Source organism: Cajanus cajan, chromosome 6 (genome assembly GCF_000230855.2).
Source record: "Cajanus cajan strain Asha chromosome 6, NIPB_CcT2T_4, whole genome shotgun sequence".
NCBI lineage: Eukaryota > Viridiplantae > Streptophyta > Magnoliopsida > Fabales > Fabaceae > Cajanus > Cajanus cajan.
This window is the reverse complement of record NC_138522.1, coordinates 44,263,136-44,284,039: the sequence shown is the minus strand read 5'-3', so window position 1 is coordinate 44,284,039 and position 20,904 is coordinate 44,263,136. Positions and strand designations below refer to the sequence as shown.

At 30.6% G+C, this 20,904-nt stretch overlaps 1 protein-coding gene across 1 annotated transcript; it reads right to left on the bottom strand.

Moving 5' to 3' along the window:
- Positions 1-11,545: 11,545 nt before the first annotated feature.
- LOC109796995 (Leucine-rich receptor-like protein kinase family protein) lies at positions 11,546-15,147 on the bottom strand. Its single transcript, XM_020356874.3, is given in 3 exon segments — positions 11,546-11,884; positions 11,886-12,220; positions 12,310-15,147. Coding segments are annotated over 3 exon segments (2,976 nt in total). The 5' UTR covers positions 14,870-15,147; the 3' UTR covers positions 11,546-11,803.
- Between the last annotated feature and the right edge of the window lie 5,757 nt (positions 15,148-20,904).

Here is a 20,904-nt window from a genome sequence, read left to right as displayed (position 1 = left end):
TTACTATTCTCATTGTAATCTTTTTACCGACCAAAAATACAAAGTAAGACCTTAGCTTCTACTTGCATAAGTGATTAAATTAGTCTCATGTTGCCTGTTTCAAATGAAAGGTTGGATGGAGAGTCTTGGCTTTGAGTAAAGTGTAAAGATGGTAATGATAATGATATAATAATGGACTAAACACGATTAGAAATAATAAGGTGGATCAACTTGCCTCATCTTATCATCAATCTACTTTAAGTGGGTAGAGTAAATTGACTCATCAATGGAAAGTGGGTTAAAAAATATAACATGTGTTATTAGTAGTCAGTAGGCAGATTAATTCGTCAAATAATAAAAAAATAAATTAATAAGTTATGAAATATTAAGATGTTAGTGAGTTGACTTGCCAAAATCCACCAAACATATACTAATTTATTTATTTATAACAAATTCTCGTTTTATTTTATAAATATAGATATAATAGCTTTATAGATTATATAAAATATAAACATTTATATATAATAAGACTTCTCAATTATTACATGATATTATATTTATATTGAAATGATTTAGTTAAAATATACGTTGTAATTTTAGTTTCATATTTTTGTAGTTTTCAACTTAATTATATATAATATTAAAATTTATTTGTTTGGATGCAATTAAAATTCTACATCTTTAAAATATAAGGATGAACATGGATTTAAATAAATACAAAGTCTTTATTGGTAAGAAACCTTTTGGGAGATAATTAAAAGCAAAATCATAAAGTTTTGATTTTAAAGAGAACAATATTTTATCTCACTAATATGAGTTAATGATGAAGTAACGGTGTAAAAGAGGTAAGTCATGGTTCTTTGTTTGAGAGGATAATTTATGATGCAATTAAAGTCTCACATCCTTAAAACATAAGGATGAATAAAGATTTTATATAAACACAAAGTCTTTATTAAGAGACCTTTTGAGAGATAATCAAAAAACAAAAATATGAAAGTTAAATTCCAAAGTGAACAATATTTTATTAATGTAGAGACATGTGTGTATGGTAAAAGCCTCCGTGTACAATAGTTGACTTGCCAAAACCCACAAAAAAATACCAATTGATTTATTTCTAATAAATTCTCATTTATTTTATAAATATAAATATAATACCTTTTTAAATTATATGAACTATAAACTTATTTTTATATAATAAGACTTCTTAATTATTACATGATATTATTTTTGTATTGAAATGATTTATTTTAAAATATATATTGTAATTTTAGTTTCATACTTTTGTAATTTTAGTTTCATACTTTTGTAATTTTAGTTTCATACTTTTGTAATTTTTAACTTAATTATATATAATATTAAAATTATATGTATTCTAAATATCATGTTAACTAAATTCCGCCACATATATTGTTGAGTATTAGTAGGATTAAATTTAAATTTATGGAGTTTAATATTTATGATTTAAGATTAAATTTAAATTTACATAAATAATTCGATCAAATGTTAAAGTCGAAAAGGAGTTAAGTTAAACTCATATAATCATCTTATCAACACATGTGAATATGTGATGTTAATAAGATAAGATGTTAAAAAAATGTTATTATATATTAAAATGATAAAGTTATTTAATTCTTATTTTAAGTAATGAATAATATTTAAATAATACATTTAATGTCCATTATTTGGGCACATAATGCATAGATTAAAAAAATGGATAAAATAACTCCCTCTAAAATTTTCTTGATTCTCTCAAACAATAAAAAAAATTTACATTGCTTCCAGACATGGTTGCTCCAACTGGATCACCCCTCAATTAAACAGATGTAGGGAATATAGAGAAATGAATTGTTGGTTAAAAAACATGTACTAGTTATTGGGCTGCACAGTAAAGTCCACTTATTTCTTATCCCATTCAATACCTAATTCATACAGTAAACTCCACTTACTTTCTACACATTAAGAATTCGATGTGTAAATTAGATATTTTTTTTGTGACACTAGATTCCACTCCCACATCTTATTTGGTATTTTTGAAGAAATGACAAGGTGTATAGCAATATGGATTTGTTGAGAAAGTGTACCACACACAAAGTTAATCATTCATATATTGTCAGTAACCAATCATATTTTTTAAATTATTTTATTTTATTTTTAATTTATTAAATAAATAAATGATATGACATTATTAAAAGATATGATTAATTGCTGGTATAAAAAAATCTTATACTAGCAGTGTATAACTTAAAAAGATTACCCCGTATGATCAATTTCTCAAATTCTCCCATGCTTCTATTTTATCTTTTGTTGAGATATTCCTTTGCTTTTGCGAATTTTAGACCCTGATAGAAATATAAATCCTGATAGGTTAGTTGTGCACAGAACATTTTACATCAAAAGGGTGGGGAGTGGGGACTATATTCTATAATATATTCAATCAAAGATACCAAAACAGGGGACCATGGCTCATATATTTTTAAGTGTATGTGCTAAGAGCATTCCCGTTTGTTTATGATCTATATGCGTATAGTTGGTAAAACAAATTAATGCATTATATCCGAATGAAAAAGAATAAGAACAAACAGGGATTGATACAGGGATAAACATGGACCGAGCCGCCAAACAGGTTCTTAGGGACGGAAAGGGTTTGTGTTTTGTTATTTATCACAGAACAAGTGAAAGTGGAGGAGAACTAAAGGCCTTTTCCTGTCGCTTTTACCGTTTGTCCTCTGTTTTTCCTCTTAAAAGTTGGTGAATAATTTCTTCTTCTTTTTTCCTTGATTGAGTGTATGTGGCTTTAGTGGCTTTCTCAAGAATTAGATCCTTCTTGCTTCACATCGCCAGATATACTTCGTCGTTTTGTTAACCAGTTATTTCAACTTTATATAATTATATCAATTTTCCATTTTTTAAATTATTAAAATCCTGTTTTACCTCAAATTTTAATATTCTACTAATTGAATTAATTTTTTTAATATATAGATCAAACTTATAAATTCTTTAAAATTTAAAAATTATTTAATATTTTATTTTATTAATTTAAATTGATAAATTTAAACAGTTCATAAATAACTAACTAAATTTTTACTCTAATAGTAAAATTTTAAGCAAATTTTACTTTAAAAAAATGTATATGATTTACCAATTTTTTTTCTTGATTTGGTGGTGCAAAAATAATTTTTTATTTATAATCTGCTGTATCTTATATATATGAAACTTCAATTTAAGATACCTTTGTATCGGGCGACCCTGATGAAAAAAAAATATAATATGATTACTTAAGCATAAAATATTTATAAGATATAGCGTTATTAGTGCTCTTAATAAATTGTTGGAGAAAAATAGTTTACTAAAACATTATTTTCAAACTTATCTAACTATTATTCAACTCTCAATATCAATATTAATTAAACCCAAAATACTGAACTCATGAAGCAACCTATCTCGGCATGATGTGATTCATTTACTGATTTGAGCATAGATATCCAACAAAATATAATAAATTTGAGTATTTGACCTTTCTATTAGCATGCATATACAATGGTTTATCTTAGTTGAGTAAGCACGTGAATTGTTATAATTTTTTTATAAAATTCAATTTTAATAGGAAAAATGTAGGTAAAATGAAAGTAAGATAATCTAGTTATAATTTATAATACTTGTACCAACCTGACTTAAAGCCGAGTTTAACCGAGCTTATGGTATAATTTGACCGAGGTAATAGTTTGATCAAACTAAGATTAATGTATGAAATGCTAAGGTGATGTGAAGATTAAATATATTACACTAGACATAGGACATTGGCAATACATCTCGACATGTTAACGACATCAGATACATCATTTATGATAATAACGATCAACTCAACCGCCAATCAATAACCTTCAGAAAATAACCGTATAACAGTTACACAGTTACCTCGGGAATGACCACATGGAATAGGTAATAATATAATGGAGACATGAAATGTAGACGGATAACTAACTTGATCGTCGGAGTCCTTTTTGCAAGTACATCCGAGACGCTTGAAGAGAAGATCAATCCAGGAGACCAACCTCGAAGGCCAACTTCGTACGATCTCTTACAAGACCAAGATAAAGAAGGTGACTAATCTGAGCTGAAGAACCGACATGATTCTGTTGAAAACAATATTAATACTAATGGATACATTGAAAAGAAATCTTACTTATTTAGACTAATAAAACATTTAGACTTACCTTATGTTATAATTAAGTGTTAATGAAAGTATAAAATTATAAAATATGTGAAGACCGGTCATAAGCTCTTCAAGATCATTTACAAGAATAACTCATGTAGTAGAACTTTCAAAAAGACACACCGTTGAATCCAATCATGACCAAATATTTGAAAGTTGTGTAGTTTTATTTATTTATTTATTTTCTCAAATTTGTTGCAATTCTCACATATCACACTTGCATACAATGATCAACAAAATACAATTACAATATTTACAGTATACATAATACATGAATTAATTAATATAAATATCACCTTCTATAAAAACAAATTACAGTTATTCGTTTCTGGCAAACCCTTATAAATATTCAAGAGTTTATTATCCAAACGCAAATAGTTTATTAAAATTTAAATTCTAATAATATAAATACTTATTTAATAAGAACTTATTAAAGAAAAAATTCGAATGTACTCTTAATAAATATATATTAAGATTGGATCTTGTTCAAAACTTTTAAATCCAAAACTTTACCCAAACACATTAAATTCTTAACAATCTAATCCGGTTAGATTTGTAAATCCCATTCAGCTTCATTTTTTGTGTCTGGTTCGGGTTAGGTTGGTTGCAACTCATAATCACCCTACCAGCAAGACAACCTAAGGAGTTTTTTTTATTTTTAAAGCTAGAAAATCGAATTTTATTTGAATTAGGAAACCTAGTAAAAAAAACATAACAACCTTCACCCTTTTGAGTCAATCGACATGCAGACACGTGGACGAACCGTCTCTTTTTTGTTCGTATACTTTTGACATTTTACTGAAAATTCTTTTAGTGTTACTTTTTCCTAGTATGAAGTGTTCTGGTTCCCTAACATTTGTTTTGTTTTTATTTTGTCAAGCTTACCAAATAAATCATGAAAACAAGGCGTTCACAAATCACGATGAAGAAGTCGAAAATCTAGTGGGCCCTTTAGTGAAAGCCCAAAAGGGGTTGATGAGCCCATATAGCATGAATGGGAATCTATGTATGCATTATGAGTGCTCAATGATGGAAGTGCAAAGCAACTAGCAAGCAAAGATGCCCACTCTCCAAAAGTTTGAGTGCCTTTTTTATTTTTATCTTTTTTTTATTTTTTAAAATCAACGATATCTCTCAAGTCTAAACCTAAAATCGGAGAATAATTACTTTTTAAATATAGAAATCACCCAAATAAATTTTATCTCCTTCTCCATATACATCACTAAGAAATAAAAAAAAATTCGGCATACTTGACGAATGAAAATATCTACTAATTATATTGGAGGTTAATTTGGCAAAAGAAGGATATTTTCCAAAATGTTGACATGTCAATTATTTACTAGCTGCTTTAATTTTGTTTTGCTCTTGCAACAAGGAAGGACAATTTCTTTTAGACGTGTAGAAAATTATTTTCCCTTAAAAGAAAAAAAGAAAAGAAAAGACAATACTTTGGTGACGAATAGACAGCCATTGTGGATGAATAATTCTACTCTATCAATATTCCTTCTCTAAACACAGTGGAATGTCTAAAACATTTCAAAGAATTTATATGCTAACATGTTAATAATGGCCACACCACTCATCAGCTATTTTTTCATGCTGCGGAAGGCCGCGTCCCAACACATTATGGCAAATATTCCAAAATAATTGTCCTTTGTTTTTACTTTAATATCTATGGTATAAGATTACATACAATCTTTGGGAAGAATACATTTCATTTCAATTTTTCAATTAGTATACTTGTGAGTTATTGGCCATACAAGTTCTATTTGACTTTATCTTCAAATCGTTTTGATGTCACTAAAATCTTATTTAATTTGAGAGTGTGTACGACTATATTTTACAACGATGTATTTAATTTGATTCCTGTAAAAAGAATTTTCTTAAAGAGATAGTTTACTTATGTGACTATGTCATTCTAATTCTTCACTCTAATAGTTGGGATTGTGAAACTTTCTCTCCACGGTTTTTTTTTTTTTTTTGCAACAAAAGGAAAAAAAAGAGTAAAGTAATTGTAAGTTGTAACTAATGAACTTACTTGTAATTTAAGTTTGTACAATAATATTTTGATCGAATCTTTACACAATTTCAACATGTCACCAATATCAAATTCATGTATAATTAATATAAATATAACCTTTAAAATTAATTATCGAAAATCCTGTACCATAAGTCCATCTTTAATTGAATGAAGGTATTGAAATCCTTTTCTGCACTTCAATTAAATTCTTAAAGGAGGTGATTAGAAAATCATAAAACTCGGTTCGACGGGTGGCACAAAGAGGCTCGTGATGTATTTGCATTGGATAGAATAAGTTTTATAATGGGCATAGTCTACTTGTAATCATGGTTGTGCCTGGCATAGAATATTTTTATAGATAGAACTAGATAATGGTGATCTTTGTCAGATAATTCCTATATCGTTTTGTGCGTGTGTGTGCTTCAATGCATATCTTTATATACATGTCTGTTGATTCATGAATATATACTAGTGGTAGCATCCACCTTAAAATATTATTTTTCTGAAAACAAACGTGGAAATAACAGTGATGGAATACATGCTCTCTGCCCTTCGTTTCTATCATCTGTTGTTGTAATGTCTTGTCAAATTATTTCTTTTCACATAGATTGGATGAAGGGATAAGTTTTGATTAAAATCGCTACATATTATTGATGGGAAAAGAAAAAAAAATTTAACCTTGATTTTTTTTTTAAATAAAAAGACAGTCAAAATGAATAAAACGTGGCATTTTTAAAAATGAAAAACTGTTTTCATTCCTATCATGCATGACTAGTCCAGAAAGTTTTGTAATGGATTTGATAAAATGCAGTTAATAGGAATTTTAAATCTTCAATTTGCATTTGTCCATTTCTATGAGGGCTGAACTTTTATATATTGTATTTCAAAGCCCACTCCAAGCCCAAATTAAGATTACAATACTATATTAATTTATGAAAAATTAAGTTGACATTAACTTTGGTTTGGTCTCTAAAAGATAAGTGATATTAATTTAGATTTTAAAACATAGAGGGTGACATTAGTTTAGTTCTCTAAAATTTTTAACATTAATTTGATTCCCAAATGATGAAAATAACATTAGTTCAGTTTTTCAAGGTCAAAATCAATGTTGTTCGTAAAAATAAATAGGAAATAGTATAAATTTGGTATCTCAATCTCATTATTCACATATGGAAGGATGAATTTGATATTTTTTTTCTTCTCACGATTGAGAGTCGAAACTGATGAGTTATATTTCAAAATAGATCAATATCAACTTAAATTTTAAGAAAACAAAATTAACATCAATTTTATTCTTTCACAATTTAATGAATATGCTAGCAAAATTTATTAATACGTGTTCCATAAGGATAATATAACTAATTAAGCTCTTTCCTCCTATTAGTTAAGACATGAATTCGAATACTTTGTATCATTCTATTTGGATTTGTATATACTTTAATCTAAACTTATCAAAATAATAATAATATATATAATAAAATTATAAATAAATAAATAATTTATTATAAAAAAAATAATAAAAAAAAACTGATCCTTGCACACAATTACGGCATTGGCATCTTGTAGCAGGGCCCAAACCCAAAGAGCAAGATAGCAAAATGTATTGGGTTGCAGACCTACTGGGTCCAAAGTTGTTAGGAGAATAGTTGTGGTAATTTTACTGTTTTTGGTATCAACGTACCAAGACAAAATTGTGGATTTGAACATGAGCCAGACTCCCACAGTTTTCATTTCTGTTTGGGTTTCGATTTCGTCTCTACATTCGGATATATTATTTCTATATAAATGCCGTTTCATTTTTGGTCTACAAAGAACTTGGGCTTCAGATTGTATTTGACACTCTTGTCAAGTTTAGGACCCACACTATTATAACTTTGTAGAAAATGGTCAGACCCTTTAGCAAGGAGGAAGAATTTCAATTTAAAAAAAAATAATATTTATTAAACATGCTTTTAAATATTTTCTAAAAGTATTTGTATAAAATAGGTCTTATTAAAGAGTGTTTAATATATATATATATATATATATATATATATATATATAATATATATATATATATATATATATATATATATATATATATATATATATATGAGTTCAAACAATATCAATGTAAAAACTAGTTATTTTATCATTTAATAAATTTATATTAAATGTGAATTTTATTTACTTAACCATTGAATTATCAATTTGTATGTATATATTAAATTTTATTAAATTTGAACAACAATTAGAAGATAATTAAAATATTTATATTTTAGTATATTTTGACATGTATATATTATATTAATTTTATTTTATAAGAATGAAGTATCAAATTATCTTTAATTAATATAAATTGTTATATATATGACCTAGGACTAAAGAATTTTTAATATAATGATAAAATTTTAAAAAAAACATATTTAATTAAAAATTATTGAACGATAATAATTAATAAAAATTATATCAATATTATTTAAATCTTCATATAAATATATATATATATATATATATCTTTAAAGATTAATTTAGTATAAACAAATTTATAATAACTTACACACCTTAGTTAATCGTAATATGAAATGTATTTTCTTAAATACTTCTAATTACTTATAAAAAAAACTAATGAATACTTTTGAGAATTTCATATAATAATACATTGTACTCTTGTGTTTTCAATGCAAATTGGTTAAGATTTTCCTTATAGCATAATCTAAAAAATAATAATATTGTTATTGGTGTGAATAGTTTTAGGTATGTGGAGTTGTAGACTAAACATGCTGAGTTTACATGAGTCCATTATTAAATTAAGTAACTTTTTATAGGTAGATATTTAAATAAGCCCGTGTTGGACATATTCGTATAATTTTGCAGTTAAATGGGCCAATTTAGACCTTGCCCAAAATGGTTCATGGACCATTTTTAAAAGAATTATAAAATAGTTACCGTATCTTTTTTTATAAACAATACAAGTGATTGAGACATATTTAACATACAATTTTTTTTTCTTCAAATAACTATATCTATTTTGAGGCGTAAGATATTATTTACAAGATTTTGCAGATTAGAGTAATGACCATGAAAATGGAAAAGAATTGTTCAATCTATATCATACGTCTTTAAAAAATGTGATCAAGAAAATAGTTGGTATTTTAAAATTAAGGTTCACAATTTTTAAGTCAATACACTTATTTATAATTAAGACACAAGTAAAACTTATGTTAGCATGTGCAACACTACATAACTTTCTTTGTAAAAAATGTTGTTCTAATAAATTTTTAATTGAACCGATAGACGAACCTTCATCTTCAATATTATCGATTAATGAAAATCATAATTTTGAACTTATTATTCAAACTCATGAGTAAGAGCGAGAAGATGCTAATGTTTGGAAGACTAATATAACTATGAATATATGTGCGAATGTTATTTAGGAGGGCATAATATTACAGGAAATTATTATTATTATTATTTATCCAGACATGGTTGTTTCTTTATTATCATTTTTGTCTCTGACTCTTTTTAAATTTGAATGTATGAAAAAAAATCTTAAACTCTTATTATATGTCAAAAATCCACGAAATTCTGTAAAATCCACAAAGTCTTATAGAATTCATTAAAATCATAGCTTAAAAGTCTTGTAAAATTCATTAAAATCCTGATTTAAAGTCTTGTTAAATCTTGCAAAGTCTTAAAAGTCATGAAAATTCTACAAAATCTTTTAAAATCCGTAAAACCTTTTTCAACTAAAAAAGTTCTTATAAAAAGTTTTTTTTATAAGAATAAAATTATACCCTTTTTCATTAAATGTTTATTGTTTGTGCCCGAGTGTGTCAACATATATGAATATGCACGAATTATTACCCTAACAAAAAATATTCATTTTTTTCTCTTTGTGTGACATTGTATATATTTCTTTTAAAATTTAAAATTTAATAATATTAAGTAAATTATTTTTCTATTGCATAAATTAAATAATAATTCACAATAATATATTTAAAAATAGATTTGTTAATTTTTTTATAAAATTATATTTATTAACCTAATTAACACTGTTAAAATAAGTTAATAGATCACATCATATCTATAAAAAAGCTTATAAATAATAAATTAAACTTAAAATTTAATTTTATAGAATTCGTTCAACCTATATATATATATTTAAAATATGATATGACATAATATGTTTCTACCGGTAATTATTTACCAATATATTTTCTTTTAGGACTAAACGCAAATAACTGCAAACCAAAATAATATTTCTTTTAATAACTGTAAACAAAAAGAGTTAAAGAAGGATAGGTGCAAAAAGAAAGAGTTAAGGATAAATTGGTTTTAAAAAGTCATTTTAAAAAAAATTAAAATACACATAATCTTTTTTTTTTCTTTTTCTGTCCGCTTTTTTAATAAATCTCATTAATTGTTGCCTTAAAAGTATTAGTTAAAACATAAATATTTTTTTAAACTATATTGAAAAAATGAATGAATATATTAATTATACAATTTTATATATATATATATATATGTTCCAGCAAAAGGATAGCAGCCGGAGAACCTTTAGTGATGTAAACCCTAAGAGAATCTAGCCGCCGTTCTAACCTAAAACATTTGATGAGTGTAACCTCACATTAGTAAAACCATTCTTCCTTTATATATATGGGTGTCATATTTAAGGATACGAATCTTTTTCTCCCATCTCAATCCCTTGAAATAAGCCTTCATTTTATTTCTCATAATGAGCTTATAAATCACATTTATAACCGTAATCAAATATGTGCGAGAATCATGGAAATTACTGCCTTAATCAGTCTTAGAAAATCCGTGAGTGATCTTGAATTCGACCTGCTCGGTCGGATGGAGAGTTGGAAGGTACGTGACCTTCCATGCTTAATTGTTAAAAGTGTAAAGAGTCTTTACTCGGTCAATTCGGTCAATTGGAGATTTGGAGGGTACAATATAGAAAATCTTTTACAGGTGTTTTAAAAGCATTTGTTTGCCTTTTAGTTAATTTATCCAAAAAAAAAATTTAGTACTTTACCATTAATAATGGCCACGTCTAGAATCCACAAAGTAGACCGTGAATGAATGAAAGCAAAATATACTGAATTTAGCTTTCACATATCTTATTTCATAAAGAGGCCGATGATAGCGACAAATGATAAAAAAAATTCACAACATTCAATCTTAGATGCATGAACATGCTACTATTATTTGGAGTCAGGTATCAGTTATCTCACGATTTCATTTAGGTAAAGTAAGCATTCAATTTGCCTTATGACGTCTCACAATCATCTTTCAGTATCGAGTTTACGTTGGATTAAGGGTGTTCTAAATTGAAAAACAGAATAATATGAACAAGTTAAAACCATCTTATATTAGTAATATCTATGATACACGGAATCCAAAAAAACCAATTATTTGAACACCACTAGTTTCATTTAACTGGTAATTAGTAGTAAGAAAGAAGGAAAGATTTTGCTTCATTTTTTCTTAGTACTTAGGAGACCTTTTTACCACGCTGGTAGCCTGGTCTTCCACTTCAAAATACTAAAATTGCAGAAGCAATGACTAATATTTTACAATGTTCCTTCTTTGGAGCAAAATTTACATTAACTCGTGGAGGTGATTGGTTCCTCTTGATGATCCACAATCTTATTATTTGTCGTTGACCCCACTTTTCTTTTCACTGCTAATAACAATCCCAACCAATTTACAAGGCTCAGCATCCTCAAGTTTTTGAACCACTGCTCTCATGGTGGGTCTCAAAGCTGGAAGAGTCCCCGTGCACAAAACTGCAGTTCTCAACACCTTGCAAGCTTCCTCTTTATACATCTCCGGAATTCTCGAATCTACGACACTCCTAAGCCCCTCTTTGCTCCGTGCCTTGTTATGCACCCAACTCACTATATCCTTATTTTCCCCAAATTCCGGTTCCATTGGCCTCTTCCCAGTCACCAACTCCATCAACACCACTCCAAAACTATAGACATCACTCTTCTCATTCACCTTGTATGTGTATCCATATTCTACACCAATTCAAACAACATAATAAATAATAATAATAAATAATAAGAAAATTAAATTTGGCATATTTAAAATGATTAGTAATACTAACCAGGAGCTATGTAGCCGTGAGTTCCAGCAATGACATGACTAGAAGAATCTTTCCCAACGTTGGATTGAACAACCTTAGCAAGACCGAAATCCGCAATCCTAGGTTTGAGAAACTCGTCCAACAATATGTTACTCGATTTGACATCCCTATGAATAACTGGCCTTTCACACCCATGATGCAAATACTCCAACCCTTTGGCTGCACCGACCGCAATTTCGTATCGTGTTTCCCAATCAAGTTCCATTTTCCGACTGGTGTGAAGCCGGTCCCACAAGCTTCCATTGGGCAAATACTCGTACACCAACAAACTCGAATCCTCGCTTGTTATGCTGCAATAGAGCTTCACAACATTCACGTGCCTAATGGAGCTCAATGCCTGCACCTCGGCGTCGAACTCCTTCAACTTGCCACGCTTCAGCATGGGAGTGCTGCTCCACGATTTTCTCCTCGCGGGGAAGTCGCTGTTCCAGATATGCTTCACTGCGAGTTCTTTTCCATTGGAAAGCGTGACTCTGTACACGTTCCCCGAGCCTCCCGAACCTATCAGATTCTCCTGCTTGATGGAATCTAGAATCTCCCCTTCGGAGAAACTCAACACGTGGAACGATTTCACGTCCCATGATTCCTCCTTCAGAGAACGTTCCCCGTATCTTTTCTCACCCTCCTCTCTTCTCCTCTTTAACTGTAAGTAAACTGCGAGACAAGAGAGCAACAGCATCAACGCTACAGCGAAGCAAATGAGGAGTGCGCGCATGTCCTTGGACATGCCTGAGGAAGCAGAGCAACGTTTGAAGTAGCTAATTGCGTCCACGCTGCATAAATTAGGGTTTCCAGAGAGGCTTCCGTTGTAAGCTTCTAGTGTTAGAGCCTGCGGAATTGGACCGGTTAACCGGTTGTTGGATAAATCAAAGAGGCTTAACCTGAGGTACGCTAAACTTGCCGGGATTTCGCCTGAGAGAAGATTCTCTGAGAGGTTGAGAGAATTCAGAGCGGGGAAAGAACCCAACGAGGAGGGGATTTTACCAGAGAGTGAATTCCTCGACAGGTCAATGTCGTTTAGTGATTTACAGGAACCTAGAGATTCCGGTATCGAACCTGTTAATTTATTGCTCTGTAAATGAAGGCTACCTAGTTCTTTAAGCTCGCCTATCCCTTCTGGAATCTTCCCCGAAATTTGATTCTCGCTTAAATCCACACTCACTAACGATGTCGCTTTTGAGATTTCTTCAGGTAATTCACCGGACAACCGGTTCTTCCGGCCGAATATTGTTGCCAGCGTTTTCGCGTTTTTGATATCCCAAGTGATCGAACCTTCCAACTGATTCAGCTCGATATCGATTATTTCCGCGTTTGGCAATCCCCAAACCATTGGAGGCACGGTTCCCGAGAGCGAGTTGTTGCTCACTCTGAATCGCTTCAGACTCAAACAGTCTCCGTAGGTGGCCGGAATCTCACCGGAGAGGTTGTTCTGAAGGACGAGCAGCGCGGACATCTTCCCCCTTTTGCACATCTCCGGCGGGATCCTCCCTGTCAGAAAATTCTCCGACACGTCGATGTAGTCAAACTCCGACCAGGAACCAATTTTCTGAGGAATAGGACCCGTTAACCTGTTCCTGTACAGAGAAAAAGCCGTGAGGCGTTTGAACTCGCCTATCTCAATAGGAATCTGCCCCGACAAGTTGTTCTCGAAGAATTGCAAGGAAACTATATTGGTTAAGTACTTCAACTCAGAGAGATCCCCTTCGAGCTTATTCATTGACCCGTCCAAATTCTCAAGTCTGGTGAGGTTTCTCAAGCCAGTTGGAATCTTTCCAGTGAAGGAGTTATTGAAGAATTCAAGCTGCCAGAGCTTGCGAAGGTTGACAATCTCCGCGGGGAAGTCGCCGGTGATGAAATTATCGGAGAATTCCAATTCCGTTAGCTCCGTGAGGTTGCCGAGTCCCACCGGAAGTTTCCCTCCGAGGGTGCAGTTGGATAGGTAGAGCCAATTCAAATTCTTGAGACTCACAACCTCTTTGGGAAACGGCGTGAAGTCCAGAGGGTTGTCTCCGACGCTTAACTGTAACAGAGAATCCGTCATGTTTAACAGCGACTGCCACGGGAAAGTCCCCGAAAATCCACTTTTGTTTAGGAAAAGATGCTGCAGTTGGTTGAGCGGAGATATGTCAGGAAAGGGACCCGAGAAAAGGTTGTTTCCCAAGTCCAAGTAGCGTAACTTGACGCAGTTTCTTAAATCCTCTGAAACGTTGCCGTTTAAGTTGTTGAAGCCCAAGGCCAGTTTTTGGAGCGATGGAAGGTTGCAGAGCGAGTGGAAGGGGAGAACCCCGGAGAGGGACTGGTTGGAGAGGTCGATTTCGGTGACCGAAAGGAGGGAGTTGCAGGTGACGCCGCCGAAGGTGCATACTGAATTGGTGGCATTCCACGTGTCCAAGAGTTTGGGATTTGATTTCCCGAGGGAGGATTTTAGGGTGAGAAGAATTTCACGCTCGTCGTTGGTTTGGGCATTGGTGAGTGGTGAGAAGAGTGAGAGAAGAAGAAGGAGACGCAAGGCGGCGAACATGTTGGGTTTGGTTTGGACTTTGGAGAGTGGAAAAGAAAAACGGCTGCGAGGTTGTTTTATTTGGGTCTTTCAATTTCAACTCCCACACGTTAAGTAGTGATATTGAAGGAAAAAGAAATGGCGCTAATTGGTGTGTGGACCTGAGCCCTGAGGTCACGCTAAAGCAAACATGGGCATTCCTAAGTAAAACGACATCGTTGGATTATGGTTTAGTTTACTGCAACTGCAAGGTTCATATTTCTGTTACAATGGTCCTTTTCTCCTCCTCCTTCTTTTCATATTTTATTTTTTACCCGGTGCTGGCAGATAGATTGTTAATGCTACTTTTCCTAATGCACTACCCGGTTTTCTTTTCTAAATTGACCCATTGCCTCTAGTCTATGGGACGAGTGATCCAATGACGCTTTCCCGTGTGGATGGAGGCCCACCAAATCGCTGGATGTTAAGTGGCCAGTGTCAATGTATGTACATGCAGCCATTGACTTGGACTCAACACAATTATTGCACAAACAATTACAAAGAACGCCACCGTATTACCCTATACACAAAAAGAAAAACAATATCATGAGCATCAGTGGGTTGTTTATAAGTAATTCATGTATCATATCGTACTATATCAGCTCTTTTTTACTTTATAGGTTATTTAAATTTTAGCAAAGTTGCTTGTAGAAATTCTAGTACTAAAACTTAAGTAACTCATAAAGTAGAAAAGAGTCAATGTGACATATGTGTTACTTATAAGCAACCTTCACAGGAAATGCTATAAGGAAAGGAAAGAAAAACTGACCGATACAATCCAGAATTATGTATTGACAACCGTGTTGTTAGAAAAATGACATGTATTTCATTTATTGATTTAAGTAATATAATAAATATTCATTAAGGAATTTAACTACCACCATTCACCTGTCTTCCTTAACTAAATGAATTACATATAATAGATATATTTTATATGATGGTTACCTTTCCAACGTTTTATATATGTGGTCGGGATTAGATATCGATGATGATACTGCAGGGAAATATAGACATTTTGTAAAAATAGGATATTTCGAATTAAATTTAGAGCCTGGATATTGGGGTTTCACTAATGATCACGGAAGTTTGTTCATTTGTTGGTTGTTTAAGTATCTCAGTTCAAATATTGGATTTATTAATACCTAAAATATTATAAGCCAATAATACATACTGTATAAATAATTTATGGGAAGAAAGTATAAGATTGCAAATCTAATGAAAAAAAATGCACCGGATATTCTATTAATTTCAGAAATAACATCATCAGATGCAATATATATGCACCAGTTGATTCACCTTTGGAGTAGTTAAATACGCAAACGTAGAATATGAGTAAATGGGACCCCACGATTAGTGTATTCCAGTGTCTTTGACTCAGCCATTGAAATGATACACGAGTGTGTCTATATATATATATATTCTTTGTCAAAATTTTCTTTACTACCGCAGAAGAAAATGTGAGTGAAAATTAGAACTGCTAACAAACTTACCAAACTCGGTCTGTTCTAATGGTAATTTTCGCACCATGCTATCATTAAGGCGTCACTGGGCATGATTCCTTCTTGATCAATTGATCAATTGATCAATTTTAGGATTTTTAGGGGATGTCGATGCAATCATTTACGTCATTTTTAACCCTTACTTGTCGATTCTTGTTCGAGAATATGTACCGCATATTTAAACAAAAGAAGAAAGAAAGAAAAAATATTAAGATGATGGTACGTTTCACAACTTTCACAAATAACTCAATTACAGAAATATATCATTGCATGTACTTATACTGCTATTACATCTTTAATTATTTTGTCCTTCATAGAGGATTCTTCTTTGGATTACAATTGACAGCGAAAATTCATATTGATAATATAGGTATTTTTAAAATAAAATTAATATTAGCTACTGATGGCTGGGGATTTTTGATTCAATTCAAAAAATGATGAGCAGAGAGAGAGAGAGCAAACGACGCACGGAAAAGTCTAGCCGCCGAAACTGACTCCATACTATAAACAAGGAGGGGCCACGTTGAAAATAAATATTCGAAGAGACAAAATAGTGATTGAGAGAGGAGAAGATAAATACCAACTGACAACTCTCTTGTGTTTCTAGAAAGCACAAAGAGTGCAAATGTCGCTGTTTCAATGGAGATTCACTTACTCAGCTCAGGGAAAAAGAGAGAGGATTAATTGCGGTTTAATTAAGCTTCATTTATGAAAGTAATGGATGTGATTGTGAAAGTATTTACTAAAATGAGAATTTACCCATTTGGCAACACAAACTGCAATTGGAAACAATCATAAAATTTAGTTAATCAAAATGTGCGAAATAAATAATTGGTTTTTAAGATTGTTTTTGACATATCCGGTATAATTCAATTCTCTATATTATTAATTCATTTAATATCATTTTATATTATTAATTCATTTAATATCATTTTAAGAATAGTTATTGTACTATTCGGATAACTAAGCCGAGCTCAAGCTCGGCAACACAACATATATTGACATCGGACATGTACTGCATGACATCTGACATGTACTGCGTGACATCGCCCAAGACAAGACCCACTATCTAAACAGGTTATAATCGATCTCAGCCCGAGACCCAGAAAAATCCTAATTCACACTAAGGTACGTGTATTACTTATACGAGACTCATACATCCACAAATACTAACTTTAGTATCGGGGTCTCTTTTGCAGGTATCACCCCACTTGAAACAGCAACCGTACCCAACGAAGGAGGCTCACCGATCTTGCCTAACAGATCGTCTCTACGACCGATCTCCGATAAGAACAACTATTAATTAAAGTAATTTTTATTATAGAAATTAATTATTTTTATCATATGATACTAGCGTAAAAAAAAAAAAGAAGACATTCTGTATTTTTATAATTTTTAAAAAATTAAAATATAGACCTACTATTATGGAATGAAATGTAAATTATCTAAAAATGGATAACAAACAACTATGGAGCAAAATCTATATAAAAGAATAAAAAAATGATTTATAAAAAAATAGTTACAAAGTAAAATTGTATAAAAATTGTAAATATGAAAATATTCAATCTCTTTTATTATAGTTATAGATAAAATAGATGATAACATAAATGATTATATTATTAACGTTTAATTTTTTTTAATTTTTTAAATAAATTCTGAGTAAGAATCTAATTTGAATACACTAATGAGTATATTTTAAGGATAATAAATTATGATAATTTAATATATTTTATAATTTTAATCACTTGAAATTATTAAATATTAAATATTTTAATTTAATGAAAATTTAGTTTTTATTTCCTTGTACTTTTTATTTTTATTTTCTAAATCAATAACTCAATTAAAGACATCAATTTGCATTCTTTTTTATAATATTGACTTTGACTTAGTAATCTAGATTCTTTTTGATTAATGATAGCTAACTCCACTATCTATAGGACTATATAACTAATATATCAACTCTAACTATCATCGAACTATATTATAATGAATTCAACTTATTTGATCAACATGTTTACCAAAGCTATTTGGGTAAGCACAATGGGAATTATGAGAATCTCGTGTGAAGTATCGAAATTTGAATAATGATCAATGACTAAACAATGGCCATACAAGAACTTGATTTCTTCATGGTTTCCAATCTCTTCTAGAAGCTCCATGTATGCCACACTCAAGCTACGTCCCGATCTTCATTCTTTAAGGATTTTTAATAACAATGATCATCTTCAGACCTCAGCACTTACAATTATCGCTGCATTGAATATCTGTGAATTGAATATGAACAAGTTCCATTTTGACAATAGGACTCAAATTTAAGGACAATGGATGAGATCGTCAATCGTCACTAATGACGAATTCTGAAGCGGGATTTCAGTGTTCAGTTAGTCTGTTACACAATAGTACCACACACAATAATATAAAAGCCAAGTTCAAAATTAAGGTTCGAAATAAAAATGGCACCTGCAACATCAAAGTTTTTATTGAAAGTTTTCTATGCCGTATTGCAACTAAAATTACATTATATTTGTCTATTTTATTAGCAATTTTTCATAATACTTCAAGATTATAGAACTATAATTTAAATTTTATTGAGAAAATGACAATCCAAATTTGATGGAGTCAGAATATAATTGGTAATTAAAACAAAATCAGCAAAACAAAACACGATATGCATATATAATAAATCTACTTAATTGTCCTATATACTTGCTATATGTAGAGATTGTGCTTCCTAAACTCGTATAACAGTCTAACTACTCTGACAAATTAAAACAGATCGACCTTAAAATTCATATATAGTACGCAATTCGTAGATAGACTATATTAAGAGCCATATAATGGGTTTCTATCGGGTTTCTTTTCGGATAGAGAGAGCCATGCTGGGTTTAATTATGGCATTAAAGAAACAATGTCAAGTTGTCAACATCATTCTTAGGCACATAATGTGAGTTCTTATATATCATAAATATTATTCACTACGAGATTCACTCATAAACTATGACCTAATAAATGTATTCGATCAAAACTATTTCAACCTATATCTACTGTTCATCTAATTGTTTTAAATTTAAATTATTTCATCTTCTTTCAGTTGGCTCCTTAATAAGAAAATTTTAGTATCTTATTCCTTTATCCAAGTGCTAATCCACTAACATGCACATGTTTTTGTCCAATGTTTAAGCATATTGAGTTAAGTTGGAAATAATAATCAGAAAAAGAAGAACAGAAACAACAAATCTATGATTAAATTTAGATGCTAAAGAGGCAACTGAATCTTTTACTACTCAATTATTAAAGCTTAATGCTTCAATTAAAACATAGCTAGATCACATGGAAAGATATTGCGCTGTGTCACTGAAAGACCTTTTGTCTTTAGATGCAACAAATTAGAATGGATATTCGTATTCAATTCGTATCTCCATAGTAAGATGATATCTCTCTTTATGGTAGTCGGTATTATTGTATATCATATCCCTCTTTTTTATTATTGATAATATTTTTTATTGTCAAAGGATTTAAAAGCTGTCATGACCTTCTGGATCAAAAAGAGAATCAATATATACTCATCAGTACTTGCAAGGAAAACGATGAAAAATCATTCCACAAATTCTACATGTATGATTGAATCAGATTCTGTACGGATGTAAAAACGAATAAAGTTAAGGTTATATAATTAACCAAGCAATCTAGTGCATTTTTGTGTTATTAACCCGTGAGGGATCATTTTCTAGGAACACTTAATTAAGGTTAGGATGCCTTAATTTGACAAATCAACGTAGGTATTCTGAAGCAGACTAAACAAAATTATATGATAGGGGAAAAATTAAAGAGACAAACGTCATAAAACCATATCTTCCAGCCAGAAACAATGACATTTATAGTATTGTATATTAGCTGCATTATCACCGGCCATCGTGACAGCCATACTACAGTGTCAATACAAATTTTAGCCAAAAAACTGATTAACAACAAAATTGATTTATGTATAATGGTAGGGACGCTGGGGAAAAAAGCATTGAATTTTAGAGTGAAGTGCGATTGAACAAGACTTAAAATATATTCTAAAGGGAAAAGGAGCAAAAGGCAAAAAGAAAGGGTGTATGATTGAGGAGGAAAATGACAAAAATTGTGTTGTTATGGACGAGTCAGCGATTAGAAAAAACCTCAATCAAGCAGGGCAGTAACATTCAATAAATTATAGATTTAATTGCATCTTTTTGTCTCCCAATATAACTAATTTGCGAATTTAGTCCTCTCAAATTGTTGAACTTTCATCTATTCATTAATAACAGTGATTTCACAAATATGACCGTCATTAGGCTACTTAACCGGTTTACCTATAACGAAATGAGAAGTGCTCCTAACACTTTCTTTAATTCTCTATTTTTTTGGTTCTAATTCTTCTTTTTCTTTTTTTTTACTTCTCTTTATTACTGGTTTTAAAGTTATTTTATTATTGGTTCCAAAGTTATTGAAAATTATAAGTTTTAATGAGTTTCATTTGTAAATTAATAAGAG